This window comes from Lineus longissimus, chromosome 12, assembly GCF_910592395.1.
Source record: "Lineus longissimus chromosome 12, tnLinLong1.2, whole genome shotgun sequence".
NCBI lineage: Eukaryota > Metazoa > Nemertea > Pilidiophora > Heteronemertea > Lineidae > Lineus > Lineus longissimus.
This window is the reverse complement of record NC_088319.1, coordinates 3,988,687-4,013,013: the sequence shown is the minus strand read 5'-3', so window position 1 is coordinate 4,013,013 and position 24,327 is coordinate 3,988,687. Positions and strand designations below refer to the sequence as shown.

The 24,327-nt window shown below is 40.5% G+C and overlaps 2 protein-coding genes across 2 annotated transcripts in view; both read right to left on the bottom strand.

The window, feature by feature from the left end:
* Positions 1 to 279: 279 nt before the first annotated feature.
* LOC135496761 (1-acyl-sn-glycerol-3-phosphate acyltransferase epsilon-like) lies at positions 280 to 15,752 on the bottom strand. The gene is made up of 8 exons (XM_064786246.1): positions 15,403 to 15,752; positions 14,418 to 14,496; positions 13,024 to 13,139; positions 12,500 to 12,583; positions 11,659 to 11,749; positions 10,113 to 10,274; positions 6,825 to 6,948; positions 280 to 6,216 (listed from the first exon to the last, which is right to left on the bottom strand). Exons 1-8 carry the CDS (start codon positions 15,616 to 15,618, stop codon positions 5,994 to 5,996), a joined length of 1,095 nt encoding a protein of 364 aa, XP_064642316.1. The 5' UTR covers positions 15,619 to 15,752; the 3' UTR covers positions 280 to 5,993.
* A 1,272-nt stretch (positions 15,753 to 17,024) lies between these two features.
* The window catches only part of LOC135497201 (arginine-glutamic acid dipeptide repeats protein-like), a 93,860-nt gene continuing 86,557 nt past the window's right edge, over positions 17,025 to 24,327 (bottom strand). The window contains exons 23-24 of the mRNA XM_064786946.1: positions 22,162 to 22,346; positions 17,025 to 21,358 (exon numbers count right to left, since the gene is read on the bottom strand). Of these exons, the coding sequence (XP_064643016.1) occupies positions 21,269 to 21,358; positions 22,162 to 22,346 (275 nt within the window). The 3' untranslated portion in view covers positions 17,025 to 21,268. The remainder of the gene's footprint in view (positions 21,359 to 22,161; positions 22,347 to 24,327) is intronic.

Here is a 24,327-nt window from a genome sequence, read left to right as displayed (position 1 = left end):
TAACAGCATGAATCACTGGTATTTTAGTGGAGACACTCTGAAGGTCCCCAGGAGCGATCAACTTACTTATAAGTTCAGTATTGATTGACAGCATGAATCACTGGTAGTGGAGATACTCTGAAGGTACCCAGGAGCGAGCAACTTACTTATCAGGCCAGTATTGATTGATAAACGTCATTTATTACTCGGTCCTGAATAAATTCCGCTTTGGCTTGCCATAGCCAGGTGACCAAAAACTAAATCAAACAATGATTTCAATCTATATTTGATTTATTCCAAGCATAATGCTGTATAAACAATGCATGTGGTATAATATAAAATACAAAGAGATAATACTTTCCTGGACATAACAATGTATTTACATAAACTTTCACTATAGTCGTACTTCCACCTATCAAATCCCCGCGTCTTTTGCGCTTACAACTATGAATTGCCGTGTCTAAATAGACCCGGGGTTTTATGATAGGTGGAAGTACGACTTATGTTAACCACTTTATTACAGTGACTGATATTGCGGTCTGATGCAAGACAACCCATTCGCCACTTTCCTAGCAGCAATTTGTAACTTCCTGACAGGTATTGACCAATCATAAGAGAGTTATCATACTTGTTTGGAACGATGATCACATACGGGGGTTCTGATTGGTCAAAACCTATCACCTGACAGGAAGTCCTACATGATTTCTGCTCGAGGAAAGTAACGAATACTAAGACAAACTGAAATTTCAGTCGGACTCCGTTATGACATGATGTCATGCAGCACAACCCAGTGCATGGCTTGACGTCATTGCTAAAAATGATGTTGCAGAAAACCCAAGCCAATCGAATAATGTGGCGTAGTGAAATGGTTGGTGTGTCCCATAAATTCTGCCAAATTCAATGCACTGTAAATCTCTTGATCTCACGACAACTGTTCTTCGATCGGGAATATATATCAGGGACAACTTCTATTCAAGAGTCAGAACACAAAGTCTGCTTAGCAATAGACTCAGCTGAAAAGATCATTTAGCAAGAGCTCTTACTGGAATTACTCCCGTGGACAGGATGCTTGGAGGAGACAGGCCTCCCAAGCCTTGGAAGGCAACAAATTTTGGAGAAGGAAATCTCGGATATAAAACCTAGTTGTGGAATAGATTGGTACCTTAAAGGCCATAACTCCAGGTATTTTGCCATTTTCTGCTGTAAGACGATTTCAAAAGTGTACCTAACACTTTATACAATACAGAAAACCCAATGCAATTAGCTCCATCCATTTTGAAGATATAGCCATTTATGTGTTTGACAACTTGATTACCTAATCAGGCTAGCAACTGGCTTGTTAGAACCAGGTGGCGGGTTCAGCAAAAGTTGTGATGTAGATCAGGCTATTGCCCTACTTGGGAGGACAAATATCAATGAATGCTCTTAAAATTGATATATGAAGTCTGTTTTTCATTGACATTCGATATACCCTATAATAAGGTAAGGTAATACAGACAAATTTATACCATTATAGTAAGAAATCAAACATCAGTCTGATCTATGTCAGTAAACTTGCCGCCTGACTTCACTTAGAAACCTAACCAAGGCTGTTACATAACATGTAAACAAAACAGTTAATCTTGCTTTATCTCTGGACTGGGTGCTTCAATTTTGATCAAACTTGATTTAATGCGGAGCTTTAAGTCTACTCTTTGAGGATCTGTACATGTCATGCAATCATAAAAGCAGGAGTCGTGGCCTTTAAAGGTGCAGTGTGCAGGCTCACCTGAGTATCATCAGGCAAGAACAAGTGAAGATACTGTGTCAACATGTTTAAGCTGGTTGAGCAGCACCTGTACAATCTTTTTATACTTGTATACAAGACCAACCTCCATTGGCTCATAAACATATCGAAACAGTACAGCCAGTTCTATGTCCCAGGTCCAGTCAATATCAGCTTAGCAGGTAATGAATTTTGCAATTGAAACACCATTCATAAGGATGCCGATGAGCCAAGGCAAAAAGTCTGAATCTTGTCCTTTTTAAATCGGCACAAAAATGCATCTTTATGGTTCAATTTCAAAGATCCACAGAGTTATAAGAGAGATTTTTCCCAGTTCAGATGCTAAATTCAGCATCTGGTGAGAGGAATGAAAAAAACGGCCAGGGGCCATTGTGCTCACCGTATACATCTTTTAGTAGGCAGGATCATGCTTAGTTTAGAGGTGAATATGGTGAACACGGTGAACACAATCAGGCATGAAGACTTTTTTTAGATGTGTATTGATGTCAAGTAATAAGACAGGGCAGTATATATAAGTTTATGATCCAACCAATAATTGTCTATGACATCAACGAGATCAATATCGTGTGATTGCTAAGAGTCCCTGCAATAAAAAATTCATTGAAAAAAAGTCATTAATAAGCGAGATATTGCACGTCCTACTTTTTCAGTTTTGACCCCCTGGTGGCAAAATCAAGAATCAGATCAGGCCAAAATTCGGTGTCAGAGATTATCTGATGTAGGGGGTTACATGTACCAACTTTCAAGTTCATAGCTTCAGCAGTTAAGAAACGTGCCATAGTTACACTCTAATGGCCAATTTACGCCATTTGACCTCTGTGACCTAGAAAAGGAGGTCAAATCCAAAAATCGTAGGACATGTGGTGTATCCTTGCTAGAAGTCCCTGCCATAAAAATTTTATCGAAAACAATTCACTCAAATAAGCAAGATATTGCACTTCTTCCTTTTTCCATTATGGCCCCCTGGTGGCCGAATAAAGAATCAGATCAGGCCAAAATTCGGCATCAAAGGTTATCTGATGTAGGGGGTTATTTGCACCAAGTTTCAAGTTCATAACTTTACTGGTTAAGAAACGTGCCATAGTTTACACTCTAACGGCCAATTTACGCCATATGACCTCTGTGACCTTGAAAAGTAAGTCAAATTGAAAACCCGTAAGACATGTGATGTATTCTTCCTAAGAGTACCTACCATAAAAATTTTATCGAAAACAAGTCACTTATAAGCGAGATATCACACTTTTTAGATATCCACTTTTGGCCCCCTGGTGGCAAAGTTGAGAATCAGATCAAACTGAAATTCAGCACCAGAGGCTATGTGATATAGGGGGTTATATATACCAAGTTTCAAGTTCATAGCTTTAGTGGTTAAGAAACGTGCCATAGTTTACACTCTAACGGCCAATTTACGCCATATGACCTCTGTGACCTTGAAAAGTAGGTCAAATTGAAAACCCGTAAGATATGTGATGTATTCTTCCTAAGAGTACCTACCATGAAAATTTTATCGAAAATAATTCACTTATAAGCGAGATATAACACTTTTTAGATTTCCACTTTTGGCCCCCTGGTGGCAAAGTTGAGAATCAGATCAAACTGAAATTCAGGACCAGAGGCTATGTGATATAGGGGGTTATATGTACTAAGTTTCAAGTTCATAGCTTTAGTGGTTAAGAAACGTGCCATAGTTTACACTCTAACGGCCAATTTACGCCATATGACCTCTGTGAACTTGAAAAGTAGGTCAAATTAAAAACCCGTACGATATAAGATGTATATTTGCTATGAGTACCTACAACACAAGTTTCATCGAAAACAAGTCACTAATAAGCGAGATATCACACTTTTTATATATCGACATTTGGCCCCCTGGTGGCCAAGTTGAGAATCAGATCGGACCGAAATTCAGTGTCAGAGGTCACCTGACCTAGGGGGTGCTGTGTACAAAGTTTCAAGTTCATAGCCCTTGCGGTTAAGAAACGTGCCACTGTTTTTGAAATAGGATACGACGACGGACGACGGACGACGGACACTGCGGTATTACATAGACTCCCCTACGGTGAGCCAAAAAGTCTAAATTCAACCTTAATCAGAAATTTGACATCCCTGACGGCGTAAACAATAGTCGTAGTTCCACCTATCATAAAACCCCGTGTTTTTTCAAGACCCGTGTCTTCGCCGTGTGTCAAAAAACCCGCGGCGCACTTACACCTATCAGTTGTGTTAGATAATGGTTAATAGTGACAGGTGCGCTGTAGGTAGGGAGCTCTCCTGTGTTTCTTTCCCGTTGGAGGGGGCGCAATACCGAGGCAACAACACCGCGCCATCTGTCGCCGGATCTTAGAACTTGCAATTGCCGTGTCTATTCAGATTCCACCTATCAAAAAACTCGTGTTGAACACAGGTCTAAATTAGCCTCCGATTAGCCCCATCGAACTCGATGGGGCTAATAGACACGGGGATTTGACACACAGGTCTATTTAGTCACGGCAATTCATAGGTGTAAGCCCAAAAGACACGGGGATTTGATAGGTGGAAGTACGACTATAAATTAAAAATTTTCTTCAACATACATTGAACGCATATTCATTTTGAAGACCAAACCGACTTTAAAATAAGTGTGTAATTTCCCTAATCAAATAGCCTGGAGTGTGAACACGCCCTGTAACATTAAAAAAGGTTCAATAGTGTGTAACAACTGTAAAACCACACCCAAGCATACAAAGCCAGCCCACAAAACAACTAAACATGCATTCAATAAACAATAACATAAAACGTAAGAATCTAATATTCATTCACCAACAAGTCCATTAAATAAGTTGATATGCTTCTTGGTCCTCCCTCCTTTGACTATCTGCTCTTAGGGTTACTTAACCTTTGGTAACAGGGCCAAGCACACCAACCAAAAGTCAATAAAGGACATTCCTCCACAGAAGAAGAAGGGTGGATCAACTCGTTTTTTTGTAACCTCTGTACAAATTTCTTTTAAAGAGGGGTGGCCCAGATAGATAAGGGCAGGGTGCAGGGCAACCTTTCTAACTGCTGTGCAGTGCACTGAGTGCACAGTGCAAACCCTCCCCTTTTATAATACTGTAAACAGTGAAATCTTTGCGATGCTATATTTTGGCAAATTTACTAAATTTCACTTGGCGATAGCAGGCTTTCCAATTTCTCCACAATTGTAATCATCAAATCACAAATCACAAACCTGGATGTGGTATACCATTATAAGATACACCTACAATAAATATTTGATCACTCTAGCAACAGGGATTATCAAGTGATTTCTATGGTCGCCTGTGACCTCCTGTGCTTGGTTGTTGTGTCCTGAATAAGTCATACATATACATGGAATGTCTAAATATTTGCTTAAGGAATTGATACCGAACTGGAGGTACTGATTGTTTCACCAAAACCGCTAAAATGCTAACAGTTTAGCTCCACCCGAGTGGTTTTCGTGAGAGAATAAATACAGACAGCGAGGTATCAATTTCTATTCTAAAACATCTCAAATGAAACAACGGAAAATGTGGTTTCAAATCTTTTTGACGGCTTCCACATTTTGTACCAACCCAAGCGGTTATGGTTGCCTAACCATAACCGCTGAATTAAAAACAAGGCTTCGTTTGCGCAGAGTGCATTTACACTGTAAAGTGCGGTTCGTTCTAAATCCAGGTATGTTAGAATTACTTTATTATGCATAGCACCTGGATATCATTGCATAGTTGGAATTAAGGAAGTGATAATCAACTGGAGGTATAGCTGTATCTCAAAACACTACAAGAGTTAAGAGCTAAGAGTTAGCCGTTAGAGCTAAAATATAGGCCAAACTTCGAGGAAATTTGCCTGGGGTTTACACCAAATGACCTAGAGTGTTTGGTGAGAACCAATCTAGAGTGACAAATTTGTTTGATTTTAGCACATAACTAGATTCACAGTTCTGTTTTACTAATACTTGGCAATTTCTATACCTAAAAAACTCTACCTCCCTGCCCATGCAGAAAAAAACCTACACAGCCGAGAAATGCAAATTTACAACAAGCACCTACACTTTCGATAAAAGTCATTCAAGAGAATATTTTTGAGCATGAATTATAGAGAGATCAGGAGAGCGCTTTGCTGGGGCACCCTGAGATAACTGAGTTACCAAACCTTGCCGAACCTTGGCGAACAACAACGGTATCCTGTTGTGGACAATGCTTGGCCTACTCTCCATCCTCAGGTCATCTCACGAACGAATTGCCATCAGCCCGAGCAACGAAAGCGTACCAAAGACGCTGATTCTCCAGTACAAACTTCTGCCACTAGATGTCGCTAGTAGTAGAGATGTGTAGGAAGTCCAAAACAGGAGAGCTGGAAGTGTATTCTTCAGAGGTAAGGGAGAGACGACTCCTTTGTCGTCCAGCGTCCCAGACACTGCAGGGTCGTCCGAATAAAATCGCTTCAGCAGCCTAAAAGATGAAGAAGAATATTTGAGCATATTGCATCAGCTTGGCCACGCCAGACTGGTACAAGTTATTTTGTCAAGAGCAGTATTTCTTCAACATGTTTGTTCTTCCCCAGTTTCACCAGTAAACTACTTTTCTGACGATTTTTTAACTCTCATGTTTTTTGATTGCAGACAAACAAGTTTTTCAATATTCTCAGGCAGCACACTGACAATTAACTCCTGGCATGGGAATATTTTGGAGTTAGTACTTTATGTCACCTCAAAAGTATGATGTCAACCCCAATGCTAGTGGCGTCATAGAGGGTCCCTCTAGCATCCCACAGTGCATTGACAATGCATCAATCCACACAAAGCTAATTGCTAGAGCGGGAACCTAATAATTCTATTTCGTCATTTTGAATTATCCATTTCCTGTGGTATTTGGTGCTGGAAACTAATACTGTAGTGTGGAAGATCAATCGGGATATTTTAGTCAGAATAACTTCAAAGAAAAGCTCTCCTAGACCATTCTAACGCCAACAGAAGTTCAAATTGTTCTCTTTTGCGTAAACTTCCTCAACCTGGTTGATTCCTCTGGCGTCCAATTGAGAGAGATTCTACTGAACTCACTGTTCCTTAAAGACGTATCTCTCCATCATCCATGACTTTAACTTCTCCTCATCCTCGGGGATGTCTTTGATGTCAATACGAGCCACATGAACATGTACTTGTGGCGACACCTTTTGAAGGAAGTCTGTAACAAGATCATCAATTTACTATTGCAATCTGCGAGGTTAATAGATATTGGAATACCGACAGAAGGTGAGTTAATGACAGCAGGCCTTATACGTGATCTCCTGATGCTGCCAGATGCAGGTGAGAACGAGCAGGGTATCAATGATTTGATATGCCACACTGGCATTGGTTAGCTGTTGCGCAGATCTCCATTTTAAGGGGGTCACGTATGAGGAACTGATCTACACACTGCTGGTAATCCAATTTGTGTAAGCTAAATATATGATATTTCATATTATGAGCTGTAAAATTTAAGCACCTTCTCACCATGCACCATACACTATTAAACCATGTCCCTCATCACTCCATTAGTATGGTCGACAGGTATATGCCTCGATCATGTCAAATCATCTACCCATCAAATTCCATTGACGCTGTAAATACTACCCCATATCATGCGTTTTTGAGACCTGAACAACGTCAATAGGTCCATGCCTTGACGTCACCCTCTGGTCATCAACCATCATTTAAATCCATCTTGTAAATACAAGTAGCCAACAACTCACCATAAATTCATTATCTGGCCAAAAGGCATCGCCTTGGCCCCGTCCATCATCCATCACCCACACCCGTTAGCCAGTCATTGCTCTCACTAAACCATCTTTCACCACTAGCCATCAAACATATGTCGATAGGTGCCGCCTCGACATAATATATCTTACCATTTTTGCTTCATCGCCATTACCAAATATCTTCGCCTAACAATCCATATAATAGATCATTATCATACTATTCTAACAGTTAACTGAACATTCAAGAACCACCTGGCAGACTAGTGTCACGCTGAACAAATTCGACTTCAAGCAAAGAACGCCAACCAAAGGAAGCTTCTAGGTCAGTAACCATTGCGATGTTCACGCCCACGGGCGAACACTACAGCACAATCCACGATCACCGCTGCCATGACACACCAGTCTAGGTTCAGGCTGTTATATGCGAACCTGACTTAAAACACTCTGCACCAGACATATCTGTTCCACTCATCGCACTGCACTCCTTTGTGTTGATATTTGCACTACTTTCTCACTTCTTTCTATTGTTTGCTAACCAAACTGTAAATCCTTCTTGCTGACTCCATGCGCCGTCAGCAAATGTAAACGGCAAAGGCCCAAGTCTGAGCCATGACGCCTTATTGATGATGATGATGATGTAAATATTTCATGAATAAAGAATATTCGTATATAAATACAGTGGGTACTCAATTAACTGGTCTTTGCTAGAATTTACTAAGTCAAGATTAGTGGGGCCCAGAAGGGGACTAGGCCTAGTTTACAATAACAAGTGAAGCATAGGGCTAACAGACTAAGCTAATATTTATAAAGACTAGTAAATGCTTTTACCACAGTTTTCTACAGAGATGGCTAGTGTCAATGTACGTGAAGTTTAAAGTAAAAGCATTTACTAGTCTTTTATAAATATCAGCCAATGAGCACACTTTTTAGCCTTGTTGTGCACAGTGGTTATTGTACAATGATCCAGGCTCATGAAATCAGGGATGTCTGTTTCAACTTGTTCATGGTTCCTACTAGGACATCAACACTTTCATGTAGGCCTAGATCACGGGCATTACTTCATGAAGAAACCCTGTTGTGGTCCTAAAATGCATATCATAATGATGGAAACCTGGTGACAAAACCAGTTCATCGAGTACCCACTGTATATCACTAATCAAACATTTGTTTAAAGCCTGACTAAAGATTAGGTGGTTATGAATACACTTCTCCTCAAGTATCTCTTGTGGCTTGCCACTACAGATTGTCACCGATCGGGGCTACTGGTGTTGCGACTCCTATCTTGAAACATGGAGGTCAAGTCCATCACACACAGTCAAGCTACCCAAAGAGAGACAAGACCACAATTGATTTTTTAAGCCTTTTAGCAGTTAAATTGTCAATGTTTGACCGCGATGCATCAAAGAATGCGTGGAGTTGTGAAACTGAAATTCGGATATGATATATGGGTTAGTCTTGCGAGTAACTGGTGCGATTTAAATTGGTGATTGACCACGGAAATTTTTTTTTAAATTCACAAGTTTGACACAAGTGGACATTTTTACCCATTTCGGCCATTTTCACTCCAAATTTGAACCACTATGGCCAGGTTGTCAAAATTCAAAATTATTTTTTACCAAACAATTTCTTTATATCTGTAGACTTGCCACAGCAAATATTTTTTCAATACCTCTCCAAATATGTACTTGAGAGTAAAAAACATGCACTCGTCTAATTGATAGGCCTCGACCCTCCAACCTATGAATATTCATTAGTGGTCTTGTCTCAAGATTTCTCTCTTGAATTCGTCTTTTGTTTGACATGGCATATAAACACTAAGGTCAAGGAATATCGATATACTGCCTTGATCACAGGACTTGGTAGCTGTGTGACATGTCAGTTAATCGATTCCATAATGTTCATATTCTGAGTCTAAAAGTTCAACAACTAGGTCACATATAACAGCAGACCTCTTGGACTTAACAGCATTACAATTTCATCCATAATTCTCTGTCAAACATTAAGACATCTTATCATTATTATTATTATTTATATATGCAAACATATAAATGTCTTCCCCTCAAATCAAACTGGCTGTGAATGCCTATTATGATTAACTGCTTACAGCTGTCCAATCTTGCCGAATCAGCATAATTGATGACATACTGAATAACGAAGTGACACAAATAAGAGAGTGCATCGATGCATAGCAATTATTTTATATCGCATAAAAGCTGCGCGTAAACCACGAAATATTGGTGGACCAATTGCACGTATACCACCACATTGCCCCGACAAATTGGTTCGAATTCCATTGCCGATACAAATTGCCGGGCGAATTTGCCCGGCTTGTTAAAAGCGCGGCTTTTCGTGGTGTACGCGCAAATGGATTGGCAATTAGCTAGTTAGATGGTTCGGCGACAGGCAGCACTTTCAAAATGGCGCTTTCTGCTTATTGTTGGCGCGCCATCTGTTGCCGGATTTTATAACTAGCTGCAGCGCTGGTGTACGCGCTTGGTGGATTTTCGATGGTGCGGCATTGTTCGCGAACCAAGATTGGTGGTCCATTTTCAGGTGGTGTACGTGCGGCTATTATTTCAATTGCATGAAAAGATGGAATTAACAAGATTACCTGGCATAGAGGGGGCAGTGCGTCGCTTGCCGTCAGCACTATTTGTGTTTGAATAGGCCACCGTTACATCATAAACAGCATCGATCTCCTCCCGGAGTGTCTGAATACAGAGGCACGTCGCTTTAAACCGAGGCGTCAACACGTGCTCCAAAACAGCAAGGTCTAAAAGAAAGGCAGTGTGAAAGAAAGTGTGAAGAAATACCTTTTTCGGTACAGCCCTCACATTGAAAGACCAAGTAATCAATGTTCTCATGCAGAATAAAATAATAATAATTATGTGACTTATATAGCACTAAATCCAAGGTCTGGTTGTTAGAAAGCATGTTAGTTCATAACATCATGCCGTCATGCTGATACATGTGCATTGATGTACATGAAACAACATGTCAACATGATGTTATGAGCTCCATGCTTTCTAACAACCAGGCCCAACTGGTTTCAGTCGCTCAAAGTGCTTCACATTATTACTCCTAGCTATTGGCCTGAGCATTCTTGGTTCCAACTCTACTCTCTGGGAGTATGACAGGTCCAAGCTGCAGCCATACAGCGCTCAGGACTAACATTCATACATGTAGTAAGTGTGCCATCTCTGCCAGCTAGGTACCCATTTACTCCTGAATGACGTTAATTGAACTTGATCAAGTTTTGATACCAAGAACTTCAAGTTGAAGCTGAAGCACTTAGTTTTCAATTATGCAAACTTTCAGTCTACAACATGCTAAAATTAACAGTAACACTGATGACTTTCGATGATACTTCAATAATTCATATCATTGGAAATAGTTTACCCGATGCATTCAGACAAAACATGTACACTATAGTTATGACTTTTGAGCATCCACTTGTCCGGTTTTCCCCGACAGTGGCACCACTGTCAGTGTCTTATCTTGAAAAATATGACAAGTCCCAAAGTTATTGTACAATGTAGTTATCCGTGAGTTATATTATATTATTTAAATAAAAAAGATTTATTTTGGCATAAAGAATACAGTTCACAAAACATATCTAACTTTTCTCCCTGTTGTCAGTTGTAAAGATTTTATTATGTGCGCTCTTCCAAGACATACCGGGGTAGTATAATCTTTACCACGGGTATAAACATTTGATATGTTTTGTGAATTGTATTCTTTGTGCTGAAAGAAATCTTAATATTTAAATGATTTTTGCAATAGAGGTTCTATTGTAGTTTACCAGATGCATTCAGACAAAACGTGGGCTACACTATAAAGTGATATTCATTACACAATACATGTAGAGCCTCTCTATTTAGGACATCCATGGGATTGACAAGTGTTGTCCTTAATAGAGAGGTGTCCTGATAAGAGGTCAAATTGAATGGAAACAACAAATTTGGGACCAAAACAAGCGTCCTTAATAAAGAGTTCATCCTTAATAGAGAGGTGTCTGCTAAGGGAGGTTCCACTGCACCAAATATTTATATTAAGGCTTGCTTATTTATTTTTGATATTCATCATACCACATTAGGTACGAGGCACCAATTGATAAAAATCTCAAGCAATCAGTTTGAATTGAAATATGATCTTACCTCTACTCTGAGCAAATTCTTGGCTTTTTGCGATGACGTTTGGATTTTCTGGGTTGTACCTGGTCCCCTCTGGGAAGACTACCAACCAGAACTACAGATAAAAGAAAACTGCTACTGGAAATATTGTGGTTAGGCCATTCTACAACAATTGTTCACTTGCTCCCGGTCTTTTGAAAAATTGAAGTAAAGCAGAATCATTTGTAATCCCTATTAATATGCTGATTTAAGGATGGGCATTCCCTCTCTATATCAGTGCAAGATATTTTCGTATTCCAAAATACTTGCGAGGGAACTGACCCTTTCAATCCACCAGAATAAACTGATCCATTTTGACAAAACTTTGCAACTGGGCACTTTTCATACAGAAAACTTGGGATATTCTTAACTGGTCTGAAATGGCCAAGTGTCGAGCATTATGTGCCCTTCATGGTTTCCACAAAAGGGTTTCTGCATTTAGGCTGGGAAAAGAATGTCAAGTCATTTATGACTGTTGTAGCCTAAAGTATAAAACACTATATGATAAGAACTTAAAATTCATTTTTTAAGAAATTTTTATCAACAACACACATTTTGACCATATGTGACTCGCTCTACCAAAACTAGGCGCTTGTCGCATCTGAACTCGACAGGTTGATACGGACTTGTTGTTCATTTCCCTATTGTAGACCTTTTGTGAAATCTATTACAAACTGATTTGGTCACATTTCACAAAAGGTCTACAATAGGGAAATGAACAACAAGTCCGTATCAACCTGTCAAGTTCAGATGCGACAAGCGCCTAGTTTTGGTAGAGCGGGTCACATATTTGATTATAAGCATTGGAAAATGGCCCTTGACTTACTGGCATATCTTTTAATCTTTCCAAATTTTTGACAGTCCTCGCCTCTTGGAATTTACCTGCCCTCTTGATATACACTGATCCATGCTGCAAAGGACAACAGACATTTCAAATCACTTATCTGAATGATTTCCTAAACTTGGTTCATAAGTCCTGCGTTCCTCTTGCTCCACTTTCACACAACTGTTTGAATTCAATATAAACTGATACCTTGACTGTTATTTTAGAGGATCAGACAGTTGCCACACTTGAAGGGGCTCAGAGTCAAATGCTCAAAAATACTGGTCAATGTAACAGAAATCACGAGTTCAGCTTGTTCAGAAGGACAGACAGAGCGACAGCCAGATGGCGCTTGCCTCGACAACACCCCCTCACTCTGATGGATAAAAAGGAAAAAGTTCTATTCCAAAGACTGAAAGTCTACTTTATATGACTTGGACGGAAAAAATGCAAATAAGAACCACAACTCAATGCACCCTGGGAGCTCATCCAAAATTCCAAAACACTATGGTATCCCGAAAGCTTACCTGTTCAAAATAATATCCATACAACGGGAAATACCGTAGACCATCTTTGAGGATATATCGGAGATGTCCCAAACTGCCCTGGCGCACTGATACCATATCAGCAACAATCCAATCAACTGAAATTACAAGAGAACAAAGGGTAGAATGGGGTAATTGTAGCCCCGGTTTAATTGTAGCCCCTGCCCATGATATTGATTGATATCCCCATGCATCAAACAGGGGGCTGCAGGGGGCTACAAATGCCCCATTCTACCTTATGAAGTATTTTAGTTCATGATATTCTCGGAGTCAGATGCAAAACAATTCTTCAGATAGCCCAATTCTAATAGTATTCTCGGAGTCAGATGCAAAATAGTTCTTGACAGCCCAATTCCAAGAGTAGTCTTTTATTTTACCATCAGGAATATGTGTAGCACTTGGAGGACAGGTGTTAACAATCGTTACGCCTAGGTCCCCCGTCCCTCAAGGGTGTTTACACTGGGGTGGCAGCCATCTTAGATTTTGACACGGTGACCTACTTTTCGATAGGGTTCGCACTAGTGCCTATATAAGGTAGAATGGGGCATTTGTAGCCCCGGTTTATTTGTAGCCCCTGCAGTGTTTGATGCATTATGATATCAATCAGTATCATAGGCAGGGGCTACAATTAAACCGGGGCTACAATTACCCCATTCTACCCTACACCCACCCAACAAATTTGGCTTTAATACGTCATCGACTTCTTTAGATATCGCGTTCACAAATACACTCGCAAGATTTAAGACGCAAGGCAACAGCCATCTTGGATTTTGATGCGCTGACCTAATTTTCGATAGGGTACTTACTAATGCCTATAATGTGTATATACCCACACACCAAATTTGGCATTGATACATTGCTAACTTCTCCAGATATCGTGCTCACAAATGACCGGACGGTATTTTCATGTCCCCATTTTGCTCCACTGAGCGACGGGGGGGAAAATAAAACGGCCACTCCAGATTTAAGTCTCAAGCCAGGCCTACTGCTAGTCTCAAACTCGGTTCTTTTCTGACATCGTCAAGTTAGCCCATTAACTTTTTTATCTGGTAACCGTCAGCTTTGAAGACCAATTTTTATGTTTCTTCAACAAAATAAGAGAGTTTCCTCTATAATTCAGTAGCTCGACGCAAAAAAAGTTGTGACATCATCAACCCTGGACAACCTACCTCAGATGCCTGATGACAGAAGTGACATCACCTTTTATTCTTACGCCCATCAGTGGTGACAGTGTACGAGAGGTGACGTCAGTGACATCACGAGGGTTTGACATCATTGTCACTTCATTTATTTTCATCTTTGTGCCACTTTATTAAAGTCAGGTGCTGCCTCTGTCAGGTTCTCAAAACAAGATAACATCAAAGTTGTTATCTTACCTGTACATTGATGATTTGACATGTAGACAATATTTTCCTTCTTTTTCATAATCTCCTCCGCATCACCATACAGTACAAGCTGAAATAAACAACAACAGTCATGTTAAAAAGGGAATCCCGTGAAATATAAGTCTTCAAATGCAGAAGTTATATGCCCGAGGACTGCAGTGTTTGATGCCTGACTGTAGTGACTCGTGACTGCCATCGGTAATGGACAACCTGCGAAAATAAACTTCGCCATTCAGAAACGACCTTTTTCATCGCTTTTCACAGGCAACATTCGTTTACCATGGCATCAAAGTAAAAATATACAAGCTCATTCAAGCAATTTACTTCAAGTTGTCCATGCCTTTTAATGTTCATGATATTTTGAATGCTTTTCGTGATGTTTTGATTTAAAACATGACTTTTAATGTCATGGTAAACTTACGCTGGCCATGAAAAGATGGCCGAAATTTATTTTCGCATACTGTCTATTCAATATGAATAATTCATAATGAATGAATAATTCATGTAGGCTAATATGTAAAGAGCAAGCTCTAGTGAACTCACACAACTGTATGTCCTAGCAGACGATTTTTAAATACAGTACATGATGTCCCACACCCGCACTTCAGTGGCGCCGGAGTGAACAAATCTACTTGTGTGAATGGTCAATGGCTCATGACGTCATGAAATAATTGCGTCACGAGGAAGGAAACAATGGGATTCACGTCCGATGTCGTAACTGTGGGTGCGGTGCGTCATGAATGCAGGATCGGCCAACGTGCGACCCATATGGAATGCGACAAAACTGTACCGGAACCAGAATTGTCATGGGTCTGCACAAATTTTTTCAGATTCGATGGACATGATGGATATATGCATTTTGTTTACACTTTACATACAGTGTATACGTAACCATTACACTGAACACTCACTACGTTGTGCGAGTTAAAATTGTATGTGCGCGTGGGGCTGGCTGGCGGAGAGTTAAATGACGTACCTGAATACCAGTATAATGCTCGTAATAGAACAGAACCAGTCGCTGGTAGAAGGAATAAAAGCTGTCATCGACACGAACAAAAAATCTCTTGGGTAGGATGGTTGACAACACTTTGAAGGGCACCCAGAGAGTCAGGAAGGCTGGAGAAACCCCCAGCATGCCAACTGCTGGCAGCATGAATCGGAGGGAATTCAGGTGGAAAATGAGGGAAAGCATAATTGCAAGATATGGAGTGGAAACTCAGTGATCGTATCAATACATCAAGGACCCTTCAGGATTGCTTTTTACTGTGAAAATGGAGATTAAGTGCGGAATTTAGAGCATGTGCAATAAAATATTTTCGTCGTGGTTGTCGGTCGGAAGTACAGCATGTGGACCAATTCCATGTCAGGAAATTATCCAGTCAGTGGCGCCGTCTTGTGTTCCTGGACTCATCTAAACGTCTGGAAAGACACGACCGATGCCGTTGTGACTCTATTTTTGTCCATTTCTCCGGTTTCAACCAAAGGCACATCTTGTTTGCATTTGCTTATTTGAGTGTCCAGTATACGTGGACATAGGGTGGCGGATATAGTGGCTGGTTAGTACACTGCTGGTCTCAGACCTCTGCACTTGAAAGTTGCACAGTTCGAAAATGAACAGAGACAAAAATGTTCTTTACTTCAGTTTTGAAAAGACAGAGTGGTCAATGCATTTTCTTTTCTAATGTGGCAGCATCCACAAATTGTTACGTCATGTATTTTCATCTTCGCACCGTCCCCTCATCATATCAAGATGACCATCGTAGCAAGCTTAACAATCATCTTTCTGGAGCCCATCCGTTCTGGCATAGGCCCTACGCCACAGGTGAGTTTCATTTAAACCCCCACCTGGGGTATAAAAGGTCGAGGGAAACAGGTCACCTTATCATCTGCTCTTTGGTAGCCTACAACAGTGATAGGTTCTCATGGTGCATATACCATGCATTATGGTACTATGCACTAGAGGCTATCTGGACAAGTCCTCACTCTAACCCAGGGCTCGAGAGTTCGGGGTTTAAAGATTGCAATCAAAGTGAAGTTACTTGCACAAGGTCAGAATTGAGAAATGATCTGTCCATGGTCCATGATGTAGGGCCTACAGATTATACGAGTTGGACAGTCCGAGTAAAGATGTGCAACTTCTTTGAGTCGAGGCATTGACCCAGGTCAGAGAAGGGGGAGGGGAGAAGCCAAAAACAGCCATAATTTGGGTCAAAATGCTCGTGTGACAGCAGAAAATTGCATGAATGGGGCTGGGGCATGCCTGGCCGTGGATCTGTGTCTGCATTGTGGTCCTATAAAAGCACATCAGAAAACATTATCCAAAGAGCAAGATCTTGCTGTCAGTCTCAACTCAATATCATCAACATCATGTCCCGCAGCCATGTGGACATTGGTGCGACCTTTAGCTGTTAATGATGCGGCACCACACGGTTCTGTCCTCTGCAAGGCGGATCAGGTCACTGGTCCTTCTTCCAGGCCAGTGTGTGACGTCATCCAAATTCTCTTTGGACGGCCGTCTCGGTGCCTACGCTCCACTGTGGCCTGCAAGATGGCTCAATATGCTAGACATGAATAGTTTAGAAAATAAGACAAGAGTACTTTAATCTTCTCAATATTTATTTATGATCAATGAAAGCCACCACTTTTGTCCAGAGGAATCATATTTTTATTGTGGGATCAGGGGAAAATTACAGGATCAATCTCAGATTAACATCTTTCATTTTTACCATACCATGAATGAGTTAAGTATAATGTTGAAACGAAAGCTGTATTTTGAGGGCCTAAAATATTGAATGGGGTAAACTGTCGATAGTGACAGGTAACATAGGAATTGGTGGACACCATGCTTTCCTTCCTAGACAAAAGATGGCAGCACATACCATTGCGATGTTCCGTGGACACATGATGTGATGACGGTGAATAAGAGTATAAATATCCCATTTTTTACAAATATGTCGCTAAAATCTACTGAAGAATGCCACTTTAACCTACTGAAAATATCACCCCGGGTCGATGTCGTCAACAAGAAGGAGACAGACGAACTAAAGAACTAGTTTTGTATTAGAAGTCAGAAAGAGAGGAGTATTTAGACAGAGAGTATTTGAGAGGAATGATCAAGTACGGGAAACAAGTGCCATTTGGATTGATTAGGGCAATCCCAGCAGAGAACTGGCCAAACTATACCAGGATCACACACAGGATAAAGTGCAGACAATAAACAGGTGGATTTCATTGTTTCCAGATCTAATACACAATTGATTCCTACACACCACGACCCAATGGGGATAACCACTGAACTAACCAAGACATTATTCCCCATTCTTTCGCTACCACACCGGGTATGTACCAAGTACTTAATACACTGTGTACCAGTGGCCAGCAGTACTCTGTACTGCTAAATTTACATCAATCATTCACTAAAGTAACTGTAAGTTTTAGGTTGGTTCCACCTGAAAAATGAGATAGCAGCACTGAGTCACATCAATGAAGACCCCGACCCTAAGATAGGGTAATGCTGGCTATATTACAATGAACTTTTCTCAAGTCAATTTGGGGGCCAGGCCGGCAGGTCTTTACCGGTTGCGGGTCAGGGCAATGGTACACTACCAAAACCCTGCAGTAGGAAAAGGGTTTAGCCTTCACCGGGTGTTGTATGTATGACACCCCCAGAGCATCAATGACTTGCAGTGCGGTACTTGCACCTTTTTTACTTCCGAATCCATATTCATTAAGTCACAGTGCTGCCATCTTTGTAACAAAGGGCAAACCTTGCCTTTCGTCGCTACATATATCTTACACTGAGGCTTGCGTAGAATGTAGATGAGAAGGAAAAATATGACAGGAGTCCTTCCACAATCTTTCATATGCCTTTTGAACAATTTCCCCAGACAAGAAACGACCCAATTTTCTAAAGAATACATGAAACTAGTAAGGAAAGAAAGAGATACTTCTGACCACACCTGGGGTGAATTTTTTCGTCACCAACTACAACCAAATAATCTTAGACATTCATACAAACATGTACACAAATCTTATCCTACTGGTATAATCGTGGGGCGAATAGGCCCTTTGTGAGGGTCGGCAAAACAAACCATCTTTACAATAGATTTTCACGGTAAAAGACGCCAGACAATGGCTCAAGAGGCATTGTCTAGCATCATTGACCGTAAAAGCCTATTGCAAAGGTAGTTCGTTTTGCCGTCCCTAGGTGGTACCAGCGTATCTGGCAAAGGGCCTATTCAGGTCCTCCAGAGTAAGGGCGAGAATAACTTGAGGTAATCTTGATTGTGGGATGACACACCTTGACAAGGCCTCCTCTAGGACCCCTCAGAAAGAGAACTTCCCTCCTACCCCATTGCCTCCTGTATAACATACACACATGATCTAAATCACCCTCAAATACACACAGCAGCAGAATCTGCACTCTGCATTCAACATTTTAGTCAGAATAATGCCCCAAAATGATGACCTTCAACGACCAAAGTCGAACCTCACCAGCTGAAAAGACCACTTTTTCAAATTCCTTGTGCCCTATGGTTGGCATTAATACAAATGTACCCATATTTCACTGATGACGCGGTTATATCTTTTTGCATTTTATTTCACTAAAGTCTCACGTTTCAGTCTTCAATTTGACCTCACAAGTCTCTTCCTTAAACCAATCAGACTTCCGGTGCTGTATATTTTTGTTCAAAGCCCTCTAAAAAGAAAATTAACATATGTTATCAAACCCACTGCTAAAAACCATGAAGAGAATTTCCCAACAGCAAATATATGGCTCACTCTGACATCTCAGTACTCCAGATCAGGGCAAATAAAATCAGCACATTTCCATAACCTAAATGATCATCAACATTTTGGGTAATTATTAAATATTTAGAAAAACATTATGTTCATTTCAATAACTAATACCGTTAATAAGTCTTGTGATAATGATTCTTTCTTTGGTTCTATACAAAAGTCTGAAATATTTACACACGGCACAATAATTAGATAACATCGTACAAATGCATAATTCTCACTGGGTTCAGAATTTCACCAAGAATGACAGCGACACAAGATGACAGGCCCATCCTCCCTGCTGCTGAACAACAGCTTACAACAAACCTAATTTGAAATGACCATTTTTCTAGCTTAAGACAGGACCCGATCGTTTGCAGGACTGACCAGGGCTGTGAAAAAGCCCTTACCAAGACTGCAGTTGATCCAAAAATTACCATTGAGAAACACAATGAGAACTACAGTGTATTCCCAAAAAAACCTAGGGGTGAAATATTCATAGAGGGGCTAAAGGCAGGAGCTACTTGTAGGAGTACAATATTTTGGCATCCATGTGACTACTATGCAGAGTAGGGAACTGCAGTGGTGGATCCACAAATTTGAGAAAGGAGTCCCCCAGGGTGTAATCTTGGAATGAAAAGAGGAGGTCTGTGGGCCCACACCGCTGAAATATTTGCAAATTTAAGTAAGGAATATACATTTCAGCTTCTCCAGGTTAAAACAACACGTGGTTATTTGCTTCTCGGGAGGAGACGTCCTGAAAGTTGCTGCACCCCGACGAAAAGGGGGGTACATGACTCTTGCACTACGTCTGAATTTACCACTCAACGATGTCTGATTTGAGTCCGAGATACAAATATTCCTCATTTAAGCATGAATAGTGCGGATGTATTTGAGAGTAAGACCCCAATCGGTAACCTCACAAAACTTAATCTGCCCCACCTGGCTTCTGTCTATAGTCTCCCCTTTAACAATAGGCAAGGGACTGGAACCAGACGGCCAAGAAATGGTTATTACTGGCCTGAACATTGGGTGATATGAATAAAGACTAGCAAATGCTTTTACTTCAATTTTGTACAGAAAGGCCTAGTGTAAATGTACATGGAGTTTTAGATAAAAGCATTTGCTAGACTTTATTCATATCACCCATTGTCTCACATCCCTTGAAAGAATAGCTGCATTTTTGGAGCAAACACTTAACATTGTAAATTTTAAAGGGAATGATAGTTCAAACCGCCAACTCTGAATATCACCAAAGTTAACAATTCCTTTGAGCTTGAATAGCAAGGCTAACTGGCACAATTAGCACAGATTTTGAAGAATAAATAATCATGCCAGCGCCCCTGCTTGCACATTCATCAATGATTCTTAGAATCTCCTTTCGTACGATTATTCAGTGTCTGACACAAACTGAATCTGTTTCTCCACATTTCCATTGCATTAGATCGCTCCGAGTAACATGTACATGTAATGGCAAAAACCACGGAAATAATTGCATAAAATCAAATGCGTCCAGACATATTATTCATGAAATTATGATAAATTTCCGAGGACGCATTCCCCTTTTTAGTACCATACACCACCATAATGTGACCCTTTAAAAATTGATAGAAATTGTCCTCGATGGCAATTACCTCACTGTTGAGTTAAATCATTGTATTGACATCCAGAGTTACAAACAGCGCTGAATATTTTCACTTCCATCCCGTTTAGAATTACTGACCTCCCGTAATGATCCGTCATAGAAACGTACAAACACTTACACCACCTTAGGAACCGAATTCAACAAAACAACACCGCCCTATGCAAACCAAATAGGAGATCATAGCACTAGGAATATACATCGCGCGACATCAATTCTAGAAAACTTTAAGATAATTACAAATCTTGCAAAATGCCATACCGAGTCATAGTATCCACAATGTTTTGGTCCAAGTTTGTTTATACATAAAAAATCCCTATGTACAGTCATCATAAATTAAATCGTTCCTCTTGTCCATTTGCAAAATGTTCCACAATTTGCTATTCCCGGATGTGCTATTAATGTATCCCATGATTCCAGTCTAATGCGGCAGCGAATGACCGGCTAATCTGTCTCGTTCCATCGCTAACTGCCGCTGGATAGCCTCGTGGTGAGCTGCCTGAGCTGATAACTGAAAGAGAGAAAGACAGAATTTATCACACATGCTGGAACCATTTAACAAAATTAATTCCACTGTGCCCGACACCCAGGATTTCCTTATCTGACATGACTGTATATGCTATACTGTTGAACCTCCCTAAGCCGACACCTCTCTATTAAGGACAACCACTCTATTAAGGACAACAATTCTATTAAGGACAACCTCTCTATTAAGGACAACCACTCTATTGAGGACAACCTCTCTATTAAGGACAACCACTCTATTAAGGACACTAGTTTTAGGTTCCAAATAGGATGTTTCCATTCAATTTGACCACTCTAATCAGGACACCTCTCTATTAAGAACAGCACTAGTCAGTCCCGTTGGTGTCCTTAATAGAGAGGTTCTACTATAATTATAATGGGTTATTGCAGCAAAAAGTAGTTGTCAGGCACCAACTTGCTGCTTGCTGACGAAGTACAATTTTGGGCCAAAAATGTCCTCTTTAACCCATCTATTTTGAGGCTTACATGTGGATATGAATTCTAGCACTGCTTAGTCCTCCCCAGGTTGACCTCGAGTTTACTGTATAAATCTGTCTTCAAAAACCCAGCCTATTTCAACTATTGACTGACAGTTGCTGTGGATGAGGTCAAAGACACTATGAAAAGTGATTGACTGAACCAAACATTACTATTGAACTTTGCCCGCTATAGACAGAGACACTAGGGCAATAACCACATTAGGTGCCCAACTGTAGTGGCACCCAACGTCATCACCGGAGCAAACACAAAAGAAGACTGGTCATACATATTTAACGATTATAAATGTACCTGGTGCGCTAAAGCTGGATCATACTGCCGACTCAACAGCTCGTGTTGTTGGGCAGCTAACATCTCTCTCTCCCTGCTCGCTAATATAGCATGACCGTACGGATGATGAGCTAGAGGGTGGTTAGCAGCAGCGGCGGCAGCAGCAGCTTGTCCAAGGGCTGAGCCAGCAGCGAGGGGGTCTGCTCCTGAAACACAATTAGGCTAAGCGTGAGACCTAAAATATCACTGTTTGGTACTGAGGCTATGAACTTTGGTGAATGAAATAACTGTTCTTTAGCCTCAATCAATACCAAGCACACCCGACAGTGATGTTTATTGCAGAGACAATTAATCACTGCAAAATGTCTGCTTTAACGTCGGTAAAATTTCTCACTGCTGCGATGTGCAATAAAATATAACCGGCTTGTATATATGACACGTCACAGCAGTAACTGGTTCTTATCACAACAACCTGCGTTCACCTTGCAGACTAGCAATTTTTATTGCATGCCATGTCAGCTGTCATTATCTCTTGTCAGTGATCCAAAATAGCTCTCTGGCTTACATATGCATTCAAGCATTGATCCAAAATAGCTCTCTGGCTTACATATGCATTCAAGCATTGATCCAAAATAGCTCTCTGGCTTACATATGCATTCAAGCATTGATCCAAAATAGCTCTCTGGCTTACATATGCATTCAAGCATTGATCCAAAATAGCTCTCTGGCTTACATATGCATTCAAGCATTGATCCAAAATAGCTCTCTGGCTTACATATGCATTCAAGCATTGATCCAAAATAGCTCTCTGGCTTACATATGCTTTCAAGCATTGCATTGTGCAAAACACAATTTACTACTCATGCAGGCAAGGGTACCATAAACTGCAAGCCTTTTGTACCTCATAATTTGCGAAATTCAACTTTTTTATTTTGCCGGGATTAAGTTTTTCCAATCCAAAGATATTTCGCTTGTGACTTTTATTTTCACAAATCTCAGTTATTTGCAAATTTCACCAAAAAAAGTTGCGAAAATTTGGTGCTTATACAGTAGATTAAACCTAGTAAAGACCAAAACACATTTCGTCAGCAGAATGTTGTGATAACAATTGATATTTAATAAACATGGACAGAGTCCAAATCACAAATAACATCTGTCCTGCTTCGCGTCAGTGACGTGCAACGTACACGCCAAGTAGCGCGCCAATGACGCACCAGTGACGCGCTTATCTCTCCGTGTTTCGCGTAAATTACAAAAAACCTACGCGCATCAATGACACCCCAATGAAGCAAATTTACGGGATGACAATTGTGAGTTGGACTGTAAATCATTAAAACTGTACTATGCATGTCTACTGGATACATAATGCGACCAGAATTATTGCATTCAAAAGAGACCAGGTCATCAGAACAATAACAGAGTGTGAGTAAAGCAACCTCGCTGAGCTGGTTTCCCTGTCTCAAGCCACAGCACTAGTGCTGCACCTTGTATCTCCCGCAAGCAAACCAAACTTCCGGGAACAAAGGAAGATGATTCACCCGGCTCTCCGATGGTAAATTACCATTAATCTAATGACGCCGTTGCCAGTCCCTGTTGGGCAATGTAGGCTCGTTATCAGGTCAATAAATCAGTTACCTTTGTCAATTTCCGCCCAGGCCACACATTGCTAATACGATTTTGTTCAGTGGACGAATAAGAAATTTACAGTTTCTTTAACGCTCTGGTTGGCAATTGAGGTGCTATGAAAAACAAGGTTTCTGCGGTCATGAAAGAATGCTTTTTGAGCAGGCTTTTTCTTCAAAATCATTTTCATAAAACCTACATTTCAAAATATTCTGCCAAATGCTTTTGAGATCTGGCTAGAAACTGCCAAAAGACTTTGCAAGATTGGAAATGGAGCACAACTTTGAAGTTGTTGTTTTCATACTTTTTCCAATGTAAACAAAGTAAGCAAGACTTAACATGAAAACAAAAACCGGGAAAATGTAATATCTGATCACATTTGGGACTTGCCAAAGGTGATAAATAATGATTTCATTTAAAGCTGCCACCACACTTCTTTTTCTCGTACTTGGCATAAAAACCAAATTATGGGTAATTAAATAATACGGTTAATACCATTAAGCATAAAATAGCAATGGAATGGAAAACATGTAAACAAGTCTCAAGCAAAGCAACCACAAGTCG